The following is a 25,460-nucleotide window of genomic DNA, read 5'->3' on the forward strand; positions in this document are numbered from 1 at the left end:
TTTTTGGTCTTTTTGAGACAGGATGTGGCTATGCAGTTCAGGTTAGCCTTGAGCTCACTTTGTAGCCTAGGTTGGTCTCAAACTCGAAATGATCCTCCTGCCTCAGCCTCCTGAGTGCTGGGATTGCAGGCGTGCACCACCATGCCCAGCCTAATTGGTCTGTTCTTTTTTTTTTTAAATGTCTATTCTTGAGCCCATTTTGGACTATTTCAAGTACCATAGCTGTATAATACATGTATATGTTTGGAATAATTTTCCTGCTTTTTTGTTCTTCATGACTGCCTTGGATATTTTAGGTCTTTGGTTTTTTGTTTTTTGAGACAGGGTCTTCCTATGTAGTTCAGGCTGGCCCTGAATGTACTACCTAGCCCAGGCTGCCTTCAATTTAGGGTGATCCTCCTGCCTCAGCCTCCAAGTGCTGGGATTACAGGTGTGTGCCACTGTAGCTGGCAATCTCTAGTATTTTCATACATATTTTAAACTACTCAGTTTCTACACACAAACACCCCCCATGCACCCTACTGTCACTGCCAATACTATAGGGATTATGGTTAAGACTGTATTGAATCCATCCTTTTTGGGGGGAGAGCTGATAATATGTCACATCTTCCAATAAAGTATGATATATCCATGTTATTTATTTAAATCCTTTAAATTTCTCTCACAAATGTTTAGCAGATTGTCCCAGCTTTCCTTATTTTTATTAACCTATGTTTGGTATTTTTGGTGCTACTATAAATGTTTTCTTTAAATTGTATTCTCTAACTGTTGTGTAGACAGGCATGCAAATTATTCTACCTGTACTGACTTAAGTGACCTTGGTAATTTCCCTGTAGAAGTACACATTCCTTAACTCCTAGTAATTCTGAGACTTCAAGAAACAAGGAACTCTCCAGACAAAGCTCAGACTCTCCAGTCCTAAAGTCTACTCACTTCCATGCAGCATTTGAACAATCACAGGACTATATCATCACAGCCTTCTCAGGCTGGGCAGCTCTCCTACTAAAGCAGTGAAACTACACTTTCAAAAACTTACATGTGCCGGGCGTGGTGGTGCACACTTTTAATCCCAGCACTGCGAGGCTGAGGCAGGAGGATCACTGAGAGTTCAAGGTCAGCCTGAACTACATGGCAAGACCGTTTCAACAAACCAAAAAAACCTTACATGTTACAGCCCCAAACTGGAAACAAATCTCATGTCCCTCATCAGGAAAAAAGATGAATTTCTTCAGTGTGTACCCCTCTAATGTAGACCAGGGAACTAGGCAATGTAGAACAATGTGGCACTCAGCGCAAAATTGCAGAAGCACCGTGTCACGTGAAGGGAGCTAGACGGTAGCAGAAACCAGGAGCAGCGTCTATGGAGGCTGGGAAGGGAAGGGGTACGCAGGGGCCATGCAAACGTCTGTATCTTGATGGGGTGCCGCTTACATGGGTTTGTACACTTATCAGCTCATCCAATGGTACACTGAATATTTTCATATTTCACTGTACAGTTTACTCTCATCAAAATCAAGACAGAGCTGCTGTCCTAATCCAAAATTCGATCAGAATCTGAGTCAGGTGGGTCATGATAGGTCTCTCCAAGAAGCACTGGTCCAGTCAGACACCAACACTGTCTCGAGCTCTCTTCTAACGGGGGATTCGAACTCCTCCCTACGTGGGGCTACGCAGTAAACAGCTTAGGGTTGCGGTCGTATACCCTCCGTGGGAATTAAACTCTGTGACTGAGACAGTGTGTGGATGAGTGCGCTTGGCTATGTGCCAAAAGCTTTACTTACAAAACCAGGCAGTGGACCTTGATCACCATTTAGCAAATGACAAATCTACCTCTTCCCACGGGAGCCCGACATACCTTCAAAGCAGTAAAGCACAGCAGGGGAGATGTTATTTCTAACTCCAACTTCACTACTAACTTTCTAGACCTGGGAAGTATATATTCAGAATCTCCAAACTTGCTTCCTCGTCTGCACAGTGGACTTAACAGCTCTGCTTAAGCCCTGGAGTAAGAACGGGTGATATATACATACAAAGCAGCTAGCAGGGCCTGGTCCACTGCGGGCTTGAAACGCAAGCCCGAAACAGTTTTCGCTATTTCTGGATATGTTATGGAAGGCACTGTGCTGCTCTGACCCACTGTGTTACTTTATTCTGGACTGTGCCTGTGGTCAGGAAGGTCCCCTGCCAGGTTGCCAGCCTGGCCCCTACTTAGAGCTTCTCTGTGTCATCTACGCTCCCCCAGTGGGTCCCTAACGGGTCACCTCTCTGACCAAGCCCTCTGAGTCTCTGCCTCTACTGTTCCCTCAACCTGCCACACGTGAGCCCCTCCACAGGAGGCAGCTTCACTCGGTTCAAATCTGGTGTAAAAGCCATACCCACACCAGGTCTCACCCCCTCTGTACCCCGACAACCTCGATCGGACGCCCTGGATGGCAGCATTTCAGCAATCACTTTCCAGACCGCTTATCAATCACTGCTTGTTGCTCACTGCAATTCCCTTCAACCTGCTTACAAATTTTTGGAGGCAAAAATCATTCTCTATTTCCCTCAATGTCATGTCTACTAGATAAGCAGTCAGTACCTATTTATCAAGTGACTGATTCACAGATGGTAAAAATTCAAAGGACTCAGACAGATTACAGTAATACCCTGCATAAAACTCTGGGACAAAAATACTGAGATCCTGCGTACCTTTTGTAACAGGTGTCGGAGCAGCGCTGGGCACAGCTGGAGCTGGGGCAGCTACAGGCAGGATGGTAGGTGACTTGCTGGTAGAAAAGGACTGAACCACTGAAGGGCATGGAGGAGGAGGATAAAACAGAAACAGAAATTGTTTTCAATGAGCTGTCCTAACTCCTACCTGGCAGCCCCGTATCTTCATGAACGGAGCCGCCTCATGCCAAGGGGAATGGCTGAGGTCATTTGTTGCTATCCTGATCTGAGACACGTGGCTGTTTATCATTAGCACTGGAGTAACTGAGCTACATGTATCCTCCACTGTGGAAGTGGAGGCTTCCCAATAACCTAAGCAAATACAAAGCCAATAAATTTAAACTCCCACAAATGCTGAACACGCTCCCCCTTAATTCAACTTTAGAAGTGAGCTGCTATCTAGAAACCAACAGACTGCGCACTTAGCCCTGAAGTTCAAGGTACCAGGGCTGTGGCTCAGGAGCAAAGGACAGGCTGTGCAAGGCAAGGGCCACTGCCAGCTGCCAGAGCATGAGCTCCTCTCAAGGGTGACCGGAGACAGGCCCGGGGGGCGGGACACACCTTTGTTCACAGGCATCAGTATCGTCTGCACACCTCCAGAGGTGTTCACGCTGAGGGGTTTGAGCTGGCTAGGAATCGTCAGGACAGCCTGCTGCGGACTGGACTGACTGGAGTGAATCTTCAACAATCCTACAGGAGATTGGAAGATAAGGCCAAGGTGAAGACAGATGGTTCTTTTACATTCCCTGCCCTGCCACTGTATTTTCTCCAAGGAGAAAGTTCCAGAACATTCACTCATTCAGTAAATAAAGAACCGGAAGCGGGGGTCCACAGATACCGCAAATGTCACAATGAAGCAGTGATGTGACAGGAATGATTTATTAATAAACTGTTCCTGTCCTATATCACAAAGTAATAAAAAAATTTCATGAACAAGTCAAAGGACAAAAACACCACCGAAAGCCCTACTACAGAGGCATCAGTATTAACATTCTGAAATAATTCTCCATGTTTATTTGCTGTGACAGTCTGTATATGGCTGTGATGTGCACTTACTGGATATGAAACTTTGTATTTTGATGTAGAAACTCTACTACTTAAAAACCTATCCTGGCTCACAATTCCCTAAAGAATACTTTCAAAATCAGCTTCAAATTATTCAGAGTCCACTTTAACCTGGTCCCTACACATCTACATACCTCAACCTGTCTACACTCATTATCTTGTATTTTCCACCTCTGGGCAGCCCTCATTTTTCAAGTCAGATGTTCTCTGTCATTCTACAGAGGGTCCTCTGCTCTCACTGTACAGTAGAGGTGGTTTCCATCATCTCATCTGCATCAGGCCAGAAAAAACCCCACCTAGCTACAAAGGGCCTTCCCTATGAAAGAGAACACCAGATGCAAACACCACAACGTGGTCACTGCTAAAACCAGCAGCAGTGCCTGTGAGTAGCCGAGCAAAAGCAGCAGATTTGAGAGAGGGAGAAGAATGATTATTAATACTTTCTAGAACAGGCCTTCAGTAAATAGGAAAATCTCCTGGAACTGCGGAATAAGCACCAGTCAAGGTGACTTCCTGAGACATGCTCTCAGGGAGGACCACGATTCTGATGTTTTTGTATTTTAATAATTCCTATCAAAATATTGTATCTGAGCAGCTGAAAAGAAAGGACAAAAAGGGCTTGTAACTAGGCACCTCCCTCCACCTTGTAAGCCTGAGCTGGCTCCAGCAGCACCCGCTGGGAACGCTTTCGGTTCTTTCTGTCAGGGTCTACCTTGGCATGCGGGAGTGAGCACTGCAGGGCTTGGTCCACCAGCTCTTCCTGTCTCCTGAGCTGCTGCTGGGCAGCTGGCCTCCTGGAGCCCTTCCCCTCTTCCCTACAGGCCAGGGCTGTTCTTTATTGATCCTAAGAAGTGGGATCCTCAGACTATGGCACTGATTCCACTGTATTTCCTGGAGTTAATAATTTCCTCGTATTTTGCTTGAAAATTTAGTTTTCTTCCAAAACCTTCCCACGTTTTTCCACCTCCCCCAAGAGCTCTGTAAGCCCCCTCTGTACAACTGTCTCCACGTCACAACTCAGCTTACAGCCCCACGTGTCAGGACAGATGTCCCTGGGGCGGCCCCTGCTCTGCCCTGGCCTGTGCCTTCTGAGTCTGCCACCGAGCCCTCAGGCCCGGAATTTCCCTCACTGCTGCCCTTTGCCCGCCTCCTGTGCTGGCTTCTTCTATTGTTTTATTTTTTGCTTTACCATTCTCCATTCTGGTAAGCTGTCTGCTTTGCTAATGTCTGGATACAGCATATAGGAAAGACATTGTATCTTCATCAGAAGATCACCTACCTTCACTCAGGTAATTATCTTGTTGACTACTGACTTCTACTCAAAGTAATTTTCCTGTAAAATTTTGAAAAGTGCTATTTCTGCTTGCAGCATTGCCACTGAGAAGCTCAATGATATTGCAACACAATTTTTAAAATTTCCCTTTTTTTTTCTCTTTCAAGGTCTTCTCTTTACTCCTCGGATTTTGACTTCCTCAATACACTGCGCCTGGGTGTGGGCCTCTTTCCTTCAGCATGCTATACACTGCACCCTTTTACCTCCAAGTTCCTACCCTTCAATCCTGGGGGAAATGTGTTTCACTCAGGGACCATTTCCTCTCACTGTTCTTTCTGGAAAATTCCTTTCAGTCTGGCTGGAGCTCTCTGCCAGGTCATCAGGGAATGTTCCTACTCAGTGTCGAGGCCTTGGTCTATCCCTGCTTTCACACTCAGTCCTTTCAGAAGGGAAGCAGACCGCTGCCCCTCCTGAAGCCGGATCCCAGCTCCCTCTTGTGGCCTCCCAGGCCCGGGAGTCTGACCGCATCTCCTGGTATTTATTTACCCCTTGCACACTCCACTGCACAGTTCTAATAGTGACTGTTTGTTTAGAGCAATTAAAACACACACAGTTTAATTTAAAAACTGCTGGTTGTCTACAGGAAATAGTTTTGTCCTTCTTCAAAATGTTACACAGAAAGTTTATCGGCAATGTCTTAGAAAAGTAGAATTTAAAAGCAGGAAATCTCCATTTACTGCTTGGCCAATTCCACCTGGGAGGTGGGAATTATGGAAAAATTTATTCTTTTCTCTATCCAAAAAATGGGTAAGACACAGGGGCTTGGCCTGGAGTCACATTCAGAATAACATCTACAACTTCTTATCCAAAGGCATAGCCAAGTGTGGTGGTGCATGCCTGCAATCCCAGCACTTGGGAGGCTGAGGCAGGAGGATTTTGCGAGTTCGAGGACAGCCTGGGCTACAAAGTGAGCTCAAGGCCAGCCTGAACTGTACAGGGTGACCCTGTCTAAAAAGAAAAAGAAAAAAAAAGACCCAAAGGAAGTATGTGGTGTACGAGTAAAACTCTGCAGACCAGTGCCAGAAGGTAAAGCGGTGGTTACCAATGTATAACAAGAATTAACACAGAAATTAAGATTTAGAAGCTTTGTAACAGTTTGACATTGCTGTGAGAATTATTTATGAAAAATGTAACCTTTGGTTTGTCTACCTCTTCAGATTTTAGAACTGTACATAAGTGATCACAGGCTAAAAACAAAATGGTGGCAGCGATGAGGATGACAATGGCAGCAGTGATTTATGTCGTCACCACTGTAAACCAGACAGCATCCGGCACAGGTGTGCAATGGCCCGTGTAACCCCGCCCCAGCTCTCATGGGGTAGGTGTAATCAACCCCCTCTACAGGTGAGACCTGAAGCAAGTTACTTAAACTCAGGCAATCTGGCCTCAGAATGTCCCCAGGCTACTCAAAGTAAGAGGCACATTTCTGGGGGGCTATTTAGTGCAGGCAAAGAGATAGCATAAGGATTTACAAGAGCAAAGAAATGTATGCTATGCTTTGCAATGAGTTCCACTCAAAATTAGTCATTAATAAAAAAGAAACAGGTTCTTTAAAGAGAACAACCTCTCAACTCTCCATGAAATTACACCATGAAAATAAAATACCCAGTAGGATTCCCGTGGCTATGGTTTTATTATATCGTTTAAAAATTACTGTTCAAGCTAGAACTGAAGAATTTTTATTAGTTTCTGTGACACTGAGGACTGAACCCAGCGGCATTCTGCCACTGAGCTGCATCTCCAGCCCTTTCTACTTTTTGAGACAGTGCTTTGCTAGGCTGCCCAACCCGGCCCCCCAAACCTGCAATCCTCCTGCTTCCCAACAAGCTGGGACTACGGGCGTTTCCCACCATGCCCAGCTCTGGGTTGTTTTTAAATAGCTTATTACATTGTTTAAGATCTTTCAAAGATTGTGGCCCAGAAAGAGACACTGAGAAATGATGTGATGCGACTGACCTGATACTGTGGCCTTCCCAGAGACAGGGTTCGAGGTGGACACCAGGGATGTTGCGCTGACCACGGTGGGAGCCGCACCCTTGCAGGTTCCCACGGCGGCCTGGCTCACGCACACTTGCGTCTGCCCCGCAGTTTTCATCACAGAACCGACAGCAGATGCAGAGCTGGGGACAGTTCCTTCTGACTGCTCACCCACAGGGTGAGAAATGAGGCAGTGAAGAAGAAAACAGCGTAACTTTCTTAGAACAGTGCCTGTCAAGCAGCACAGTAAATACAAACCACTAGATGCTTCCACCTACCATGGACGTCATACCGATTGGAGAGGGACACTTCTCTACCCGGTACTTTTAGATTTCATGGAAGTGGAGGGAGTATCGTAGGGTTAGCACATTAAGAAAATTTAAGAAAAATTCACCACTTGCATCACTTTATAAAAGGCTATTTCACCACCAAGAAAAGTCGAGGGGCATATTCTCAGAATAAAAAAAAAAATGTAAATGAAATAAAATCACACATGAAAATTTCACTACAACGTTTTAGTCTATCTCTTCATCCGAGAGCCATCTGCATGGCAGCACCCCGGTCAATGTCAGGCTTCACAGGTGGACGGCATCAAGCCGGAGAGGGTCACTGAGTGTGATCAGCGCCACGGCAGCCACGGCGCACAGCAGTCACCCAAGACGGAGCGCTGCGCTGCCACCTAGGGATGCCAGGTAAGGGCACTGGAGAAGTTCCAGGTAAGATGAGCGGCACTGTAGAGGACCCTTCAAGAGTCAGGACAGAGAAAGGGAGAAGACGGCACACAGAAAATCACGAATAAAAGGACACGGTTTGTGGAGGAACTGCAAGTAGAGTGGCAGGACTTGTAAGCAGGCCGGTGAGAAGCAGGAGCTGCATGTGAAGAAGCTGGAGAAGCTAGCAGGCAGATCATGAAAGTCTTCGGGTTCGCAGACAATTCACAGGGAAAGAGTCCTTTCAAAAAATGTTCTGGGCCGGGCATAGCGGCACACACTTGCAACCCCAACCCTCGGGAGGCTGAGGCAGGAGGACCATTGTGAGTTCAAGACCAGCCTGGGCTACAAAGTGACCCAAGGCCAGGCTGAACTGCATAGTAAGACCCTGTCTCAAAAAGACTAAAAAAAGAGGAAAAAAAAAAAAAGTTCTGGGTCTACTGGGTATTTTACACACAGAAGAATGAAACTTGGTTCCCACCTCACACCATATAGAAGTCAACCCAAAATGGATCAAAGACCTAAACGTGAGAGAGAAGCAACCATAGGCTTAAATTTTGTGAGCCTTTATTAGGTAATGGTTTCTCACCTGTGATGTCAAAAGACAAGCAATGAAAGAAACATCTAAGTAGGACTATATCAAAATCCTTTAAAAATAATATTATTATTGTTATTATTATTACTATTATTAGTGGTAGTGGTACTGAGGATTGAACCCAGGGCCTCTGCTCTGAGTTATATCACAGTTCTTTTTTTAAATGTTTTGGATTTTTTGAGACAAGGTCTTGCTATGTAGGCTGGCCTTGAACTCAGCCATTCTCCTGCCTCAGCCTCCCGAACGCTGAGAAAACAGATATGGGCCATTGTGCCTGGCTGTTTTTAAATTTTGAAACAAGGTCTTACTAAGTCACTAAGTTGCTCAATCTGGGCTCAAATGTACAATCCTTCTGCCTTAGCCTCCCAGGTGTGAGCCACAATGCCCAGCAAAACTAGAAACTTTTACAGTTCAAAAGGTACCATCAAGAAAGTGAAAGGTAATCCAGAGTGGGAGGAAATTTTTCCAAGTCTGGTAGGAGACCTGAATCATGAATACAGGGTGTGCCTAAGCAGCTACTTAGGAGGCTAAAGCAGGATTATGAGTTCAAGGCCAGCCCAGACAACTTAGCAAGACGGGGTCTCATAATAAAAATTTTAAAAGGTCTGGAGATGTAGTTCAGGGATAGTGTGTATACAGGCATGAGGCTCAGGGTCCAATACCTTGCCCTGTCAAAAAAAACCCTACCTGATCATCCATCCATTCTCCTCCTACAGTTCAGTAATAAAAGGACAAGCCAATTAAAACACAGGCAAAGGATCTAGATGAACTATTTCTCCAAAAATATACCAATGTCGAGAAAGTACATGAGAACAGGTTCAGTATCATTATCAGGGAATTTAAAATCAAAACAAAAATGAAATACATCTCCTGTCCATCGAGATGCTGATAATTAAAGCCCAAAAGATAAGAACAAATATCAACAAGAATGTGGAGGGCCTTGTATGGTGGTGCATGTCTGTAATCCTTGCACTCAGAAGGCTACAGCAGGAGGAGCACTGTGAGTTCAAGGTCAGCCTGAACTATACAGTGAAACTTTGCTTCAAAAAATGGTACAGGTGCTTGGGAAACAGCCAGTTCTTCAAAAAGTTAGACATGATGTACTGTAGGGGCCAGCAATTCTATTTCTAGCTATATAGGCAAGAGAAATGAAAACACTGTTTATACTAAAACTTGTACATAAATGTTCACAGGTCAAAAAGTAGAAAACAATGCAAACATCTATTGATTAATACATGAATAAACAAAATGCAGTATATCCATAAAGCTGCATATTACTCAGCTATAAAAAGGAATGAAGTATTGATATACTGCAAAATGGAGGGACCCTGAAAATGTTACACTACACCAAAGAAGCCAGACTCCAAAGTTCACACATTCTGTGACTATGTTTATATGCAAAGTCTGTAACAGGCGAATCGCTAAGGAAAGAAAGGTTAGTGGCTGCTCAGGGAAGGAGCTACGCTCCTTCACTAAGCAGTGAGTGCTTTCCTATGGGTTTCTTTTGGGACAATAACCATCATTCCCAATCAGATGGAGAGATGCACAAGCTTGTGAATACAATAAACACCACTGAAGTGTATACCATACAGCAGTAAATTCTGTGGGACATAAATTATATTTCAATTTTTAATTTATTTTTGTTTTTAACTTTTTTATTCATCCCTTCATTTAGAGACAGCGTTTTTCTACATAGCCTGGACTGGCCTAGAACTCATAATCCTCTGCCTCAGCCTCTGGAGTGCTAAAGTTACAGAAGTGTGCCATGATGTATGGCTATTTGAATATTTTTAAAAAGCAGTACTTCAGGGCTGGGGATATAGCTCAATGGCATAAGCGCCTGCCTGGCAAGTGCGTCGTGAGTTTGATCCCTGGTACCGCCAAAGAAAAAAAAGGGTTTCTTTAAAAAGTAGTACTTCAATTCTTGGAAAAGGCACATTGGTACGCCTGCTGGCCCGCTTCCTTATGTTCATCCCACTTTGCGTTTTCTCAGGCTCTTTCCCCACCACACCAATCCTGCTTCTCACCTGCTGTGCTGGCCCATTTGCTGAGAGGGCCACGGTGGGGGAAGCAGCTGTTGTGATGACCCCTCCCGCTACTCGCAGCATGGTGGTTCCAGGCTTTGAGAGTTGCGAGGTGGCTGGCACAGACTTTAGGGTGCTATCAGATATTTTCATGAGTGACGCTTGTCCCCCAGCGGCTGCCTGTGGAAACAAAATGGGCAGAACTGGTAGTGGTGTCCAGGTTAAGAGGCCCGATTTATTCCGCATCTACCTTTGAGAACACAACCAAGGAAATCTTGCTAATCGTGACTACAGGAGGTACTTCTGCACCTTAGCCTATAAACAATGCTAGAGAACCAGATGGTGTGGTGCACACCTATAACCCCAGCATTTTGGAGGCCAAGGGAGGAGGGTCTGCCTGGGTTGCACAGTGAAACTCTGTCTGAAAAACACACACACACAAAAGTGCTAGGGGTTGGATATGCTCTGCAAAGTGTGTCCCTCAAGGGCACACGTACAGGAAGCTTGGCCCAGAGTGACAGTGAGCACCTTGTGACCCCTGAGGTGGACAGGAACTCGGTCATGAGGTCACAGCCATTAGCAGGGATGATGCTAGCTATGTGGAATCAGTGCGCACAACAGTGAGCTGTTAGAACACAGCAAGCCTCCAGTCTCGCTGTGTGACCTCTCCTCCTTCCTTGTACTCCTATCACCATGCCAACCCTGAGCAGAGATGCAGCTGCAAGGTCATCATCAGAGGCCAGGCAGACACAGCCACCTGATCCTGGATTTTCATCCTCCAAAATTCAAGGGCAAAAAACAGACTGCTTTTCTTTATGAATTACTCAGACTTGTGTATTTATTGGCAACAATAGAGAACAGACTAACTTAAATTCTTTATAATAGGATCACTGAGCTGAGTGTGGTGGTGCATACCTATAATCCCAGCGATCACCAAGGAATCAAGAGTAACAAATGCTAGTGCAGCTGTGGTGCAAAAAGAACCCTCCTACATTGTTGGAGGGAGTGTAAACTAGTATAACCACTACAGAAATCGCTATGGAGATTTCTCGAAGAAGTGAAATTAGAAATTCTGTTTGACCCAGACAGTCCCTTTCCAGGTATCTTCCAAGAAAAGCTAAAGGCACATTACAGTGATACATGCAAACCAGTGTTCATAACGGCACAATGCATAATAGCTACGTCCTGGACTCAGCCTGCATACCAACTGGCAAATGGAGAAAGGAAACACAGGCTGTCTACATCATGGAACACTACTTGGCTATAAAAAGGATAGATCTGGGACATTTGTAAAAGGGGGATAAACCTGGAAAATGCAATGCTAAGTGAAATAAATCAGACATACAAGCTTAAATAAAAATGAAAACAAAGCTGTTGTAAACAAGTAGGGGAAGAAAGGATGAAGGCACAGAGGGGGGTTGGGAAAAAAGGAAGACTCAAGATATATTGTGTAGGTAACAAATTCCCTATGATGAATGTAATATATATGTGTTTCCAATAAAACAATCACCATAAGGATCATTTGAAGACATATTAAAACACATTTCCTGGAGGAGTGTGGGCAAGATGGTGGTGTGCTAAGCAACAGAGAGAGAACCTCTCCAGGTGCTACCATCCAAATGCTGGAATATAACAACACGGGGAAGTTGAGAAATAGGGAGACAAACTGCCCCGAGACCCAGGGAGGAACTGAGGTGCAAGTCGAAGCCCACCGAGAGAATGAAGAGAGAAACTTCAACAAAGAAGGAGGTAGCTGGTGGTGCCTTCTCGGGACAGGAAACACCGCGTGAAAGGAGTGGTCCAAGCCTGCCAACGCACAGTGAGTGCTGGTGACCACAGAGACCTCCACGGAGAGATGCAGCAGTGGTGGGGAGCAGTGGACGTAAAACACTGCGCTACGCCGTGAAGGACTGCACCAGTGCTCAGTGTGTGAGGAGGTGTCGGCTGTCCAGTGCGAGACAGCGATTAGCGGGGAACCATCTTAGAGAGAGACCATAGAGCTCAGAACCCAGAGCGGCTTCTGGTTCCATCTAGCAGCGCCCAATTGGGCTCAGGCCCATGGAAGGTGCACTGACTGCTGCAAGCCACCAGAAGGTGCAGACTCACTGGATTTTTAGGATAAACCAACTACTGTTCACCAGTGACAACAGGCAAACCTGGAAGTGGATTTTTTGTTGTTGTTGTTTGCTTTTTCGTTTGTTTGTTCTTATTTTCCTCTCTTTTTTTGGTAGTTACAGTTTTTTTTTGTTTCTTTTTCTTTCTCTCCTTCATTGTTTGAACTTGTGTTTATATGAGTGTGACCATGGTGTCTAGCCTCTTTGCGGTTGTGGTTCTATTCAATTCCTTTTTATCTCTTCCTCTTCTCCCTCCAATCTTCTGCACCAGCTTCCCCAAGTTAGTGTGATCCTTCATCCTCTAGCCTTTTAACCTCTTTCTTCTCTACCACTTCTCTATTTTCTCCCTAACCCATTTTAAATTTTAACCGCCAAGGTCAAAATTGACATATTATGGACTTGTATATTACATATAATTTTCTGCTTTGTTTTAGACTTTTGTTACATAACCACAAATCCAGTTCATATGGTTAAAGGTGACAAATTAATGGTTATTTAGTTTGTCATTTTCTAGGCTGTGTTTTACACTATGGTTATTGGTAAAAGTGACATAATTGTTCTAAACAGCTGTTACAAACATCATCCCAAGAATTAAACTAAAGGAAGGAAGAAACGAAGGAAGGAAAAAGGAAAGAAAGAAAGAAAAAGGAAAGAAAAGAAAGAAAAAGAAAAGACAGACAAAAGAAAAGAGCTGGGCATCATGTCATATGTCTGTAATCCCAGCACTCAGGAGGGTGAGGCAGGAAGATTGTTGTGATTTCAAGACCAACCTGGGCTACAAAGTCAGCTCAATGTCAGCCTGAACTGCATAATGAGGCCCTGTCTCAAAAAGACAAAAAAAAAAAAAAAAAAAAAGAAAAAGAAAAGAAAATGAGGAACACTTAATAAGGTGCAACCCCAAACATCACCAAAGGCAAACCCAGGAGGGAATGAGGTGGGACAATCCGAAAACCACCCATCTGGCCTCTCTATAATCATGAAAACAAAGCAATTGAGTGAGGCTCTAGAAAAAAAATCAAACCAGCAATAACCTCTCAGATAACCGCAGAGATGGTGTCCACAATGAAAACCACGCTTAGTGATTCTTGAGTGGATACAGACAAGAAAATAGATGAGCTGAAAAAATTTATGGAAACAATGAATGCTCAACATAGGAAAGAAATGGAATCTATAAAGCAGACTCAAGCAAATATCTAGGAGAATAAAAACTCTACTGAAAGTATCTGCAATAGATTAAGCCAATGTGAGGACACGATCTCAGAGACAGAAAACAAGCCTGCTGCTAGCAACCACAAGGATTTTTTAAAACCAGCAAGAGACCATAAGAAATCAATACAACAGCTGCTAGATGAGGTAAAGAAGAATAACAAGATTAACTGGAGTCAATTAAACAGCAGGAGAAATGATATTAAAAAACTATTCAGACACCATGGCAGAAAACTTCCCTGGTACAGAAAAATAATTTGACATACAGTTGTGAGGCATATAGAATTCCAACAGACCATAACAACAACAACAACAACAACAACAAAACCCCTACAGCCAGGCATGTCATAGTCAAGACTCTAGGAATTCAACACAAGAATAGAATATTAAAAGCTGTTCAGAAAAAGAAACAAATTACTATAAAGGAAAGCCCATCAGATTCACAGCTGGTTTCTCAACATAAACCCTTAAGTTAAAGAGAGCTTGGAGTAAAGTATTTCAAGCTCTAAAGGAAAACAACCTTCAACCCAGATTGATGTACCCTGCAAAACTATCCTTTTTAAATTTATTTATTTATTTTTGGTCTTTTTGAGACAGGGTCTTGCTATGCATTTCAGGCTGGCCTTGAGCTCACACTGTAGCCTAGGCTGGTCTCAAACTCACAATGATCCTCCTGCCTCAGCCTCCTGAGTGCTGGGATTACAGGTGTGTGTGACCACACCCAGCAAAACTATCTTTCAAAATTGATGGAGAAATAAGATACTTTCATGAAAAAGAACAGATAAGGAAATTTAAGACCCCCAAACCAGCACTCCAAAATGTTTTGAAGGACATTCTAGAAAGGAGAAACAAGGATGATAACCCATAAACTCCAACAAAAGGAATTCACTACGCAAGGCAAATAAGTGAACGGAGGGAGGCAAAAAAAAGAGGGGGAACAAATAAAAAGAAAATAACATCACAAGGATAAATCAATACATATCAGTTGTAACCATCAATGTCAATGGCCTCAACTCACCAATCAAAAGACACAGACTGGCAGAATAGATCAAGAAGCATGATCCAACATATGCTCAATACAAGAAACACATTCAATTAAAAAAGAAAGTCATAGACTGGAAGTCAAAGGATGGAAAACAATACTCTATGCCATAGGGACTCAGAAAAAAGCAGGGGTAGCTATTCTGTTCACAGACAAAGTGAATTTCAAGCTAAGAGTGATTAAGAGAGATAAAGAAGGTCACTACATCCTTGTATACGAATGATCCAAGAAGAGATAACAATCATAAATATATATGGAACAAATACCAGTGCACCCAACTATATAAAAAATATTAATGGGCATGAAAAATCAAATAAGCACTAATACAACTGTATTAGAGGATTTTAATACCTCACTATCACAAAAACACAGATCAACTAGACAAAAAAGCAACAGTGAACTAATAGAATTAAACCAAACTTCTGAACAAATGGACTTAGTGGATATCTATAGAGTGTTCCACCCTACAACATCAGAATATGCATTCTTCTCAGCTGCACATGGGATAGTCTCCAAAACAGACCACATACTAACCCATAGAACATGCTTGATCAAATGGAAAAGAACTGAAATTAACCCATGCATATTATCAGATCATAGTGCAATGAAATTTGAAATCAATGGCAAAAGAAACCACAAGAACTTCATAAACATATGGAAATTAAACAGCACCCTCCTGAACAACTAATGGGTCACAGATGAAATTGAAGAAGAAATTAGTTTCTACAACTAAATAACAACAATACAACACACCAGAACTTGTAGGACACAATGAAAGCAGTCCTAGGAGGGAAATTTATAGTAGTGAATGCCCATATCAGGAAAATAGAGCAAGCACAAATAAACAATTTAATGTTGAACCTCAAACTTTCAGAAAAAGAGCCAAAAGCTCACAGGAAAGAAGAAATTATAAAAAACAGAGCAGAAATTAACACATTGGAGACTAAAAAAAGAATACAAAGAATCAATGAATCGAAGAGTTGGTCCTTTGAAAAACTAATAAAATTGACAAACCCATAGTCGATGTTATCAAAAAAAGGAAAGACTCAAATCCATGCAATTAGGAATGAAAAGGGTAAAGTCACAACAGACCCTGCAGAAACTGAGACGATCATCTATATCTTCTGTGAAAACCTGTATTCTAATATGATGGAAAATGCAGAGGAAATGGACAGACTCCTAGATACATACAAATTACCAAAGCTGAATCAATAAGATGTAAATATCCTAAATAAAACAGTATCAATCAATGAAACTGAAGATATATTTAAAAACCTACCAACGGAGCCAGATGCGGTGGTGCACTCCTGTAATCCCAGCATTCTGAAGGCTGAGGCAGGAGGACCACTGTGAGTTCAAGGCCAGCCTGGGCTACATAGTGAGTTCAAGGCCAGCCTGAACTGCACAGCAAGACCCTGTCTCAAAAAGACAAAAAAAAAAACAAAAAAAAACAAAACAAAAAAAACCCTACCAACAAAGAAAAGCCCAGCCCTGACGGATTCACTGCTGAATTCCATAAGAAATTAAGAGAAGACTTAACACCAGTACTTCTCAAACTCCTTAATGAAATTGAAGGGGAAGCAATATTCCCTAATTCATTCTTGGAAGCAAGCATTACCCTCATATCAAAACTGGAGAAGGACCCAACCAAGAAAGAAAACTACAGGCCAATCTCCCTAATGAACATAGATGCAAAAATCCTCAATAAGATGCTGGCAAATAGAACGCCGCAAGTCCATGACCAAGAGGAATTTATACCAGGGATGCAGGTATAAGACCATGACCAAGAGGAATTTATACCAGGGATGCAGGTACAAGACCATGATCAAGAGGAATTTATACCAGGGATGCAAGGATAGTTCAATATACACAAATCAATAAATGTAATACACCACACTCATAGAGCCAAGGACAAAAATCATATGCAGAAAAAGCTTTTGACAAAGTACAGCACCCATTCATGATAAAAACCCTTCAGAAAATCAGAACAGATTGTCTCTATCTCAATCTAATAAAAGCCATCTATGACAAACCAACAGCCACCATCATACTAAATGGATAAAAACTGAAAGCTTTCTCTCTAAAATCAGGAACAATACAAGGATGTTCACTGTCTCCACTCTTACTCAACATAGTCCTGGAAACTTTAGCCAGAGCAATTAGACAAGATAAAGAAATAAAAAGGAATGATAGGAAAGGAAGAAATGAAATTACCACTATTTGCAGGTGATATGATACTCTACACAGGAAATCCCAAGAACTCCACTAAAAAACTGCTAAATTTAATAAGCAAATTCAGTAGTGTAGCTGGATACAAAGTCAACACTCAAAAATCAGTAGTATTCCTAGACGCGAATAACAAACTCACTGAGAGGAATTAGGGAAATACCACTTTTCACAATAGCATCCAAAAAAAAAAAATGAAATACCTAGGAATCAATCTAATGAAGGATGTAAAGGACCTCTATGTTGAAAACTACAGTACTCTGAAAAAGGAGACTGAAGCAGATATCAGAAAATGGAAAAAGATATCCCCTGTTCCTGGGTAAGATGAATCAGTATAATGAAAATGGTCATACTGTCAAAATACCTATACAGAATTAATGCAATTCCAATCAAAATTCCAACAGCATATCTCACAGAATTAGAGAAAACAACCCTAAAGTTCACTTGAAACCAGAAGAGACCTCAAACAGCAAAGGCAATTCTGGGTAACAAAGGCAAGTCAGGGGCCATCACAATCACTGACTTGAAATTATAAAGCTACTGTGATAAAAAACAAAAGAAAACAAAACAAACAAGTGTGGTACTGGCATAAAAAGTGGAACAGACTAGAAGATGCAGAAACAACTCCAGACATATTCAGCCATCTTATATTTGACAAAGGAGCCAAACACATCCACTGGAAGAAAGACAGCATGTTTAATAAATGGTGATAAAAAACTAGCTCTGCACATGTCAAAGATTAACACTGGACCCATCTTTCACCATGCACTAAACTACATCTGAAATGGATCAAAGATCTAAATATTAAGACAGAAATATTAAATCTGCTGGAAAATGGAACAAGTCAAACTCTTGAAGACATTGGTGTAGAAAAAGACTTTATGAATAAAACCCTGATCACACAGGAATTATCACAAAGAATCAACAACTGGGATCTCATGGTATTAAAAAGCTTTTGTATAGCAAGAAAAACCTACCAACTGAGTGAAAAGACAACCCACAATGTAGGAAAAAATATTTGCCGGATGTTCCTTAAGACATACGTTTACTATTGAGAACATGTAAAGAACTAAAAAAAAAAAAAAAAATCAGCCCTCCCAAATTTAAAGACCCCATCCAAAAAACGGGCATCAGAGATGAACACATACTTTTCAAATGAGGAAATACAAACAGCAAATAAATATATGAAAAAATGTTCATCATCACTTGTCTGAGAAATGCAAATTAAAACAATACTGAGATACCATCTCACCCTAGAAAGAATGGCTACCACCAGGAAATTAACCAATAACAAATGCTGGTAGGGAAGAGGAACGCTTTTCCACTGCTGGTGGAAGTGCAGACTGGTGCAACCACTGTGGAAATCAGTGTGGCGATTCCTCAAAAACCTAGGATTGGAGGTCCCATTTGACCCAGCTATTCCCCTCCTAGGTATCTTCCCAGAAAAAATAAAAATATTGTACCACAGAGATGTATGTGCACCCATGTTTATAGCAGCACAATGTGTAATAGCTACATCTTGGACACAACCCAAATGTCCATCAACTAAGGAATGGATAAAAAAGATGTGATCTTCAAAAAAAAAAAAAAGAAAAAAAAAGATGTGACCTTTTTATATAACGGAGTATTACTCAACTATAAAGAATGATGAAATGGAGACTTTCATAGGTAAAGAGATGCAACTAGAGACCATACTCATAAGTAAAATAAACCAGACACAAATGTGTAAACATCGTATTGTCTCCCCAGTGTGAGAAGCTGAAAGATTAAATATGATCCAAAATATATAATAGATATTATAAAAAGGGAAGAAACTTCAAAAGGAAAGAAAAAATAGTTTAGCAGAAAGAGAAAACAGAAGGGAAAAGCGAAAGGAAAAAATTATATACAAGTATAGATAAGAGTTATAATTATGCTGCTGATTATCTCTCAGTTCACTGAAGGGATAGGTTTGTGCTAATATTGTTTGGACAATTAAATGCTGATAGCTTGTACCCTAACTGATTTGAAGATAACAATATGTAATGTGTTGACCACAGTTACCCTCCTATCATATTGTTTTGGAATTTTTTTTTTTTCTTTACAATAAAAATAAAATAAAATAAATTTCCTTAAGTCATTAAAAAAATACCACCTGAGAGCTCCCATTTGAGTAAAGTGAAATACAAATAAAGAGCAAAATAAGCAAGTGGCAGAAGGGAACAGAGATGATCTTCTGCAGATGGGAAGGGCCCCAGGAGGAGGAGGGCAGGGTGGGGATGGAGTAAAAAGATGTACGATGTATCACTTATATGTACCACATACCCACAATGAATGTAAACATTGTATGTCATACCTATGAACTAAATATAATAACAGCAAGAATGAAAATGAGGGAAGGGAATTTAGAGAAGGAGGTAGACAGAAAGAGAATTTACTTATTTATTTGTATTTTTTTGTCTTTTGAGACAAGGTCTCACTATGCAGTTCAGGCTGGCCTCAAGCTCACTCTGGAGCCCAGGCTGGTCTCAAATTCACAACGATCCTCCTGCCTCAGCCTCCTGAGTGCTGGGATCACAGGTATGTGCCATCACACCCGGCTAGGAAGGGAATTTAGGAAAGAATCAAGCTGGGTTATGTACATGCACCTACTCCCTAAGGTGAATGTAAATGTCAGGTACTGCAAACTCGTACTAATAACATTTTTTAAAAAGAAAAAATAGCAATCAATGTGATTAACAAATTAGAAAAAAGAAAACATGATCAGCTCATCAGACACAGAAAATGTATCTGACAAAAACCGAACAGTCCCTTTTTGGAGAAATGCTAATGACATGCAGACATGGGGGACGTGCGGTCTGTGGGGAACGGTGTCACACTGTAGTGTATCTTTCTGCATCTTTGCCTGCTTCATCTGCTAAGTTCTGTAGATGGAGCAACAGGATCTTTGTAGATGATTAAGATGTCCCTCACTCAATCAAAATTCTGTCATTGCGATATCAAAAAATGCTACAGAAACATCCCCCAAGGGCAGGGAACATAGCTTAGAGGGAGAACACTTGCCTAGCATGTGCAAAGCCCTGGGTTTGATCCCCAGCAGTACAAAACAAATGAAGAAACATGTCCCCAAGCCTGCTAGAACACTCACTGAATAGATATCGTGACTAAAATCATTTGTTACACTATTCAAGGTCTCTTATATGAAGTCCCATCAAAGACGTTTTATAGTGTGATTTTTTAACGAATAGTGTGATTTTTAAAAAAATCACAAATTTAAAATTTTAGACAAATAGTGATTTTTAAAAAAAATAATCGATCAAGTTTTTCCTTTTGCTTTTGTTGTTAAATTTACACCTTATTTATTAACTGTACAGGAACCCACTGTGTGTGTATATGAATAACACTCAGCCTTACTTCCTTACTCATATTTTCCAAAACCTTAAGATCTTTTCTTATTTTTCTATACTTTTTTGTTATTCATTTTCTTATGTAACATTAGTTTCTTTTGAACTTAAGGAGTCTGTTAAGGCACAAGCTGCAAATAGTAGCTAAATGCCACAATCACATGCTAGGAGTGTGTGCGGGGGTGTACTTACCTGTGTAAACAAAGTGGTTTTCTGCCCAGAGATAACTTTCAATGTCTGCTGTCCTTGTGCAGAAGAGGAGCCAACTCCCAGCGTTCCTTGGACCACTGACCCAGCAGCCAGCTGTTTTCCAGATGTCTGGGGTGAGGGTTGGCCAACTAAAAATGTGCCCTAAGTTAGGGGGAAACAAACAATCCCAGGAACTTGTTAAGACTGCTCTGTTTAAATCACAAGGTACAAGCTGCAAGCTGTAACAGTCTCCCCCCTTCATTCTGCAATTCAGTGAAAATCACTGAATCCAACCTAATTCAAATGCCACGACTTGATACTATTGCTTTGGTTAAGTCCTTCCAAGAATAAAATTCCAACTGTACATTAACAGTACTTATTACCTCCTAGATTTGGGAGGCGAGGAATATGGGACTTTTTCTTCAAGGCAGCAACATCTGGGCTTAAACGCAAGCTCTAGCATTAGCTTAGCAGGGATATCTGAGATAAGTTATTTAGGCCTTCCTGAATCTGTTTCCTCATCTCTCAAACAAATCAACCCCCAAGTAACAGATTTGTAACACAGCTAAAATGTCAGTAAATCCGCTATAACTAAGGGCAACCCCAGACGGCATGATGACTAAAAAGATCAGGAACGAACGGGCAGACCTGGGGAGTCTGCTTGAGGATGTAGGATGTGTAAGTCAGGTGCTGGGAGACCCCTCCGGGGCTGGCAGTGCTCTGGGTTCCTCCTCCACCACCGCTGCTGCCTCCGCCGCCCCCACCTGCGCCACCAGCACTGCCTGCAGCTGAGCTGGACTGCAGATCTACAAAGCACAACAGCAGCATCACAAACGTGTCGAGCAGAGGGTTACCAGCAGAAAGCAGGCAAGTCTGGAGACGCGCTCCTTCCCGCACCGTTCCCTCTCCTCTCCCACCTTCCTCCTCCTCTGCAATCTGTCTGTTCTGTGACAGGAGTACAATTTCCTGGAGTTTGCAAATGAGATGAGAATCTATTTGCAGACTGAGCATGTGTAATCTGGAACCTGAAATCCAACTTTTTGAGCACTATGAGATTTCCAATTTTTGGACTAGGAACGGTCAACTTCTAAAGTCTGTGCAAATAAAAAAGCTGAAATCTGAAATAAATTCTAGTCCCAAGCATTTTGGATAGGGAACATTTACCCTACCGAATGGTACCTGATTATCTTCCAGCTCTCGGTGCAGGGAAGGATTTATCTTTGACAAGTGTTTAGACTTCATTGTGGGAAATTCTGACACTATTTTCTTTAATCAAACCCTATCATTGACAGTAGCTCCAGGGTCCTGTTCTTTTTTGTTCTTTCACCTCTAGCTGGGTGTGGTGGCTCACGCCTGTAATCCCAGCACTCGGGAGGCTGAGGCAGGAGGATCCTTGCGAGTTCAAGGCCAGCCTGGGCTACAAAGTGAGTTCAAGGCCAACCTGAACTGCATAGTAAGACCCTGTCTCAAAAAGACAAAAACAAAACAAAAAAACAAATTTCACCTCTAAGCCTATGGAGCCTTTACTTACACTCTAGTAAGGTCAGTGACACATTACAACACATTATGAGATCACATATATGAGCTACCTGGACCACAGATACTCAACTTCTCTCCTTACCTCAATTCCCCTGATTATTATGCAAGAAATTCAATGTGGGCCTCGGGACGCACGTGTGCTAATCCTATCTACACTGCCTAAGCCTCAGCCCTCACTGTAATTACTGATTCTATACTCCCAAAAGTACTGTGGTTTATTTTGAACGTAAGGCTATCACAAAAATCTAAGTAGCTTTCTGGGTGAATTCTGGAATGCTTATACTGTCATTTTTCATCTAACCTTTTGACATCCCACTGTTTTGGGATGTGGAAAACATACCACATGGCGAGTGGCAATGACTCATCACAGGGAATAAACAAATCGTGAGCAGCTTACACTGCATTTGACAAGGCTGGTTAATTTTTAATAAACCTGACTGCTGTATCATCCTGCTTCTGATTCATAGGGAAATAAATCATTCCTTTTACTATTCCCTTTTTTAGACAACCCAAAGCGGTGTTCTCTGTATGTTAAAGCTAAGATTTATAAAACTCTAATTTCCTTGGGGCTTTAACATGTACACACTCAGGATGAGCCTTTACTTCCCCTTCCACCTCCAAGCCTAGCACACATTTAAAAAGTCTAAATAATGGCAAATAGAGATGCTTCATTCCAACACTATTCCATCTCCTTTAAAATAAAAACAGGCTCCCAGCCCCTGGAAGGAGACAGACGTTCCTCGGGTAATGCTGAACACCCAGCAGAAGGAAGAACTCTTCAGCTGCAGGTCAGCACGACAGGTCCTCCCCACAGCCTCCACACCCATACCTCTCCACTGAGGTCGGTCCCAAACTCTGAGCAGGGAAGCCAGGATAACCGTGTTACCGCCCAGTACTCTGATGACTTACACCCATTTCCAGTTAGAGTACGTGTATATTTTAGATCCATGTGGGCAAATGCTACCATTAGGGAATTACGGAAGAAACACTTCCTGGAAGAGTAAGAACCACCGCTCCGCTGGCTGAGAAGAACACACCAGAGACCCAGGCCCACTGATTCAAGGGCGGACTAACTGGCATTGTTGGTCGCTCGCAGGATGGCTCCCTGTGGAATCAGCAGCAGTTTCCCTTTCCCTGAAGGGTTCTTGCTATTCGTAGTAAGGTACAGTTTGGTGCCTGGAGGCAAATTTGCCAAGTTGGCCAAATTAGTGGCTGGTAGCTGCAACGTTGCCATTACTAGAGTGGTGAAGAGGGGAAAACGAAGAAAAAGGAAGAGAAACGGTAAGACAAAGTGGAATTATGGACAACAGTCTAAATTACAGAGTAATGGACACTTATTTAAAAACACTAACAGTAAATGTTTCCTAGATACTTTAAAGCCTAATACTCAGCTGGGTGTGGTGGCACACGTCTGGAGGATCCCAAATTCTAGCCCAGCCTGGGCAACTAATTTACGGGGAAATTATCTCAAACCAAGAACTAAAAAGGGATGATGACGTAGCTTACTATGACAGCCTTGGGTTCAATTCCCAGTACTGCGAGAAAAAACAGGCTAATACCCTTAAAATATCTTCCCAACTAAAAAGTATCTACATACCAGAAGAGCCTACCAAAAACTAATTTATGCTGTTTATAAACAAGCTAATTGGGCCGGGGATATAGCTCAGTGGCATAAGTGTCTGCCTGGCAAGTGCAAGGTCGTAAGTTCGATTCACAGTACCAAAAAAAAAAAAAAAAACAAAAAACAAAAACCACCACAAGCTGATTACATGTCCCGGTTCTGCCTAGAATAGTTCAATGCTAGTTTACACCCAAGCCTCATTGTAAAGATTACTGTGGGCCTTAGGACGCACGTGTGCTAATGCTATCTACATTGTATAAGCCTCAGCCCTCACTGTAATTACTGGTACTATCCTCCCAAAAGTACTGTGTTGCCGGGCACGGTGGCGCACGCCTGTAATGCCGGCACTCAGGAGTGGAAGCAGGAGGACTGCGCGAGTTTGAGGCCAGCCTGGGCTACATAGTGAATTCAGGGCCTGAACTACAAAGCATGCCTCAAAAAACAAAAACAAAAAACCCACCGACCTCCTAAACCCTGAAGACCACATCTTACAATCTCAAGCATTTACTCTCAAAGCCGCAACCTGAATGGCGTCGGCATCGTCAGCACTGTGCTACCTCTGAAATCTCTGTTTTATGATCCGTTATGTTCTATTCTCCCTACTCATTGCAAAAATTCTTTGGCCTTGTCAGGACCTTAGAAATAAACACTGATGTCCTCCCCATCCCCACCCCACCCCGTCACAGAAGCAACGCAGTACCTCAAGGGCTAAAATACATCCAATGCATTCAAGTGTCTGTTTCATAGAGAAACGCTAGTCAGTATCTCTCTTTTTTTTTTTTTTGGTTACTGGGAATTGAACTCATGACCTCAGGCTTGCCAAGCAAGCGCTTATGCCACTGAGCTACATCCCCGGCCTCTAGTCAATATCTCAAAAAGCTGCTGGTAAACTGGTCATATCAAGATTTTTTTGTGTGGTGCCAGGAATCAAACTCAGGACCTTGCACTTGCCAGGCAGGTGCTGTACTGCTGAGTTATATCCCTGGCCCCCGTGTGAGGATTTTAAATCTTACATACAACTCAAAAGTGGGGATGAGGACTGACGAAAATTACGGTTTAGACCTGAAGGGCCGGGGACATAGCTCAGCGGCACAAGCTCCTGCCTAGACCTGAAGAAACATCAAGAAATACCTTCGGTTGTTACTATTCTTGAACTTATTTGTAATAAACAGACATAAATACAATTTGGAAACAAGCTACTTACAAACCCTTATGTAAAATGTTCCATGAAAAAGAACAAACATCTTTATATACTCCTGAAAGCATCAACCTCGTAGGCTTTCCTACTCAAAATCAATACCAAATCAAATCATTAGCAAAGGAAATTCTGGGAGCCCCCAGGTGAACAGTTACCTGAGCCCTGGGATCCGCTCTTCTGAGGCCCAGAGGCAGTGACCTGCGCCTTGCTCAAGGCCTGCACTGGCTGTGCAACGATGGTCCCTCCACCTCCGCTCACAATCGCTTTGGCAACTCCTTGGGTCATAACTTGCTTTGGACCAACTGCTTTGGCCACAGAAGAGCTGGCCTTGGCGACAAGGATCTGGCCACCACTGATTGCCACAGCCTGCTTCACAGCTGAAGGTAAGGCAGACCCGACGGGCACCCCAACAACCTGTTTGGGTCAGAGCAGAACGGGTTTCTCTCAGGCACGATGAGTGCTCGTGGGCCGGAACAGCCGCTCTGCTCTAGCAAGGAACAAGGCGAGCCCGAATGCGACAGCTGGC

General features: G+C 42.6%; 1 protein-coding gene across 3 annotated transcripts in view; it reads right to left on the reverse strand.

The window, feature by feature from the left end:
* The window catches only part of Yeats2 (YEATS domain containing 2), a 76,054-nt gene that overhangs the window by 10,127 nt on the left and 40,467 nt on the right, over positions 1–25,460 (reverse strand). For all 3 annotated transcript variants that reach the window (XM_005383361.1, XM_005383360.1, XM_005383359.1), the window contains 8 exons: positions 25,090–25,348; positions 23,190–23,351; positions 21,225–21,382; positions 20,580–20,738; positions 10,420–10,596; positions 7,067–7,250; positions 3,274–3,402; positions 2,692–2,790 (listed from right to left, as the gene is read on the reverse strand). In XM_005383361.1, the coding sequence (XP_005383418.1) occupies positions 2,692–2,790; positions 3,274–3,402; positions 7,067–7,250; positions 10,420–10,596; positions 20,580–20,738; positions 21,225–21,382; positions 23,190–23,351; positions 25,090–25,348 (1,327 nt within the window). The remainder of the gene's footprint in view (positions 1–2,691; positions 2,791–3,273; positions 3,403–7,066; positions 7,251–10,419; positions 10,597–20,579; positions 20,739–21,224; positions 21,383–23,189; positions 23,352–25,089; positions 25,349–25,460) is intronic.

This window comes from Chinchilla lanigera, unplaced genomic scaffold, assembly GCF_000276665.1.
Source record: "Chinchilla lanigera isolate Chin_1 unplaced genomic scaffold, ChiLan1.0 scaffold00019, whole genome shotgun sequence".
In the NCBI taxonomy this organism is placed as follows: domain Eukaryota; kingdom Metazoa; phylum Chordata; class Mammalia; order Rodentia; family Chinchillidae; genus Chinchilla; species Chinchilla lanigera.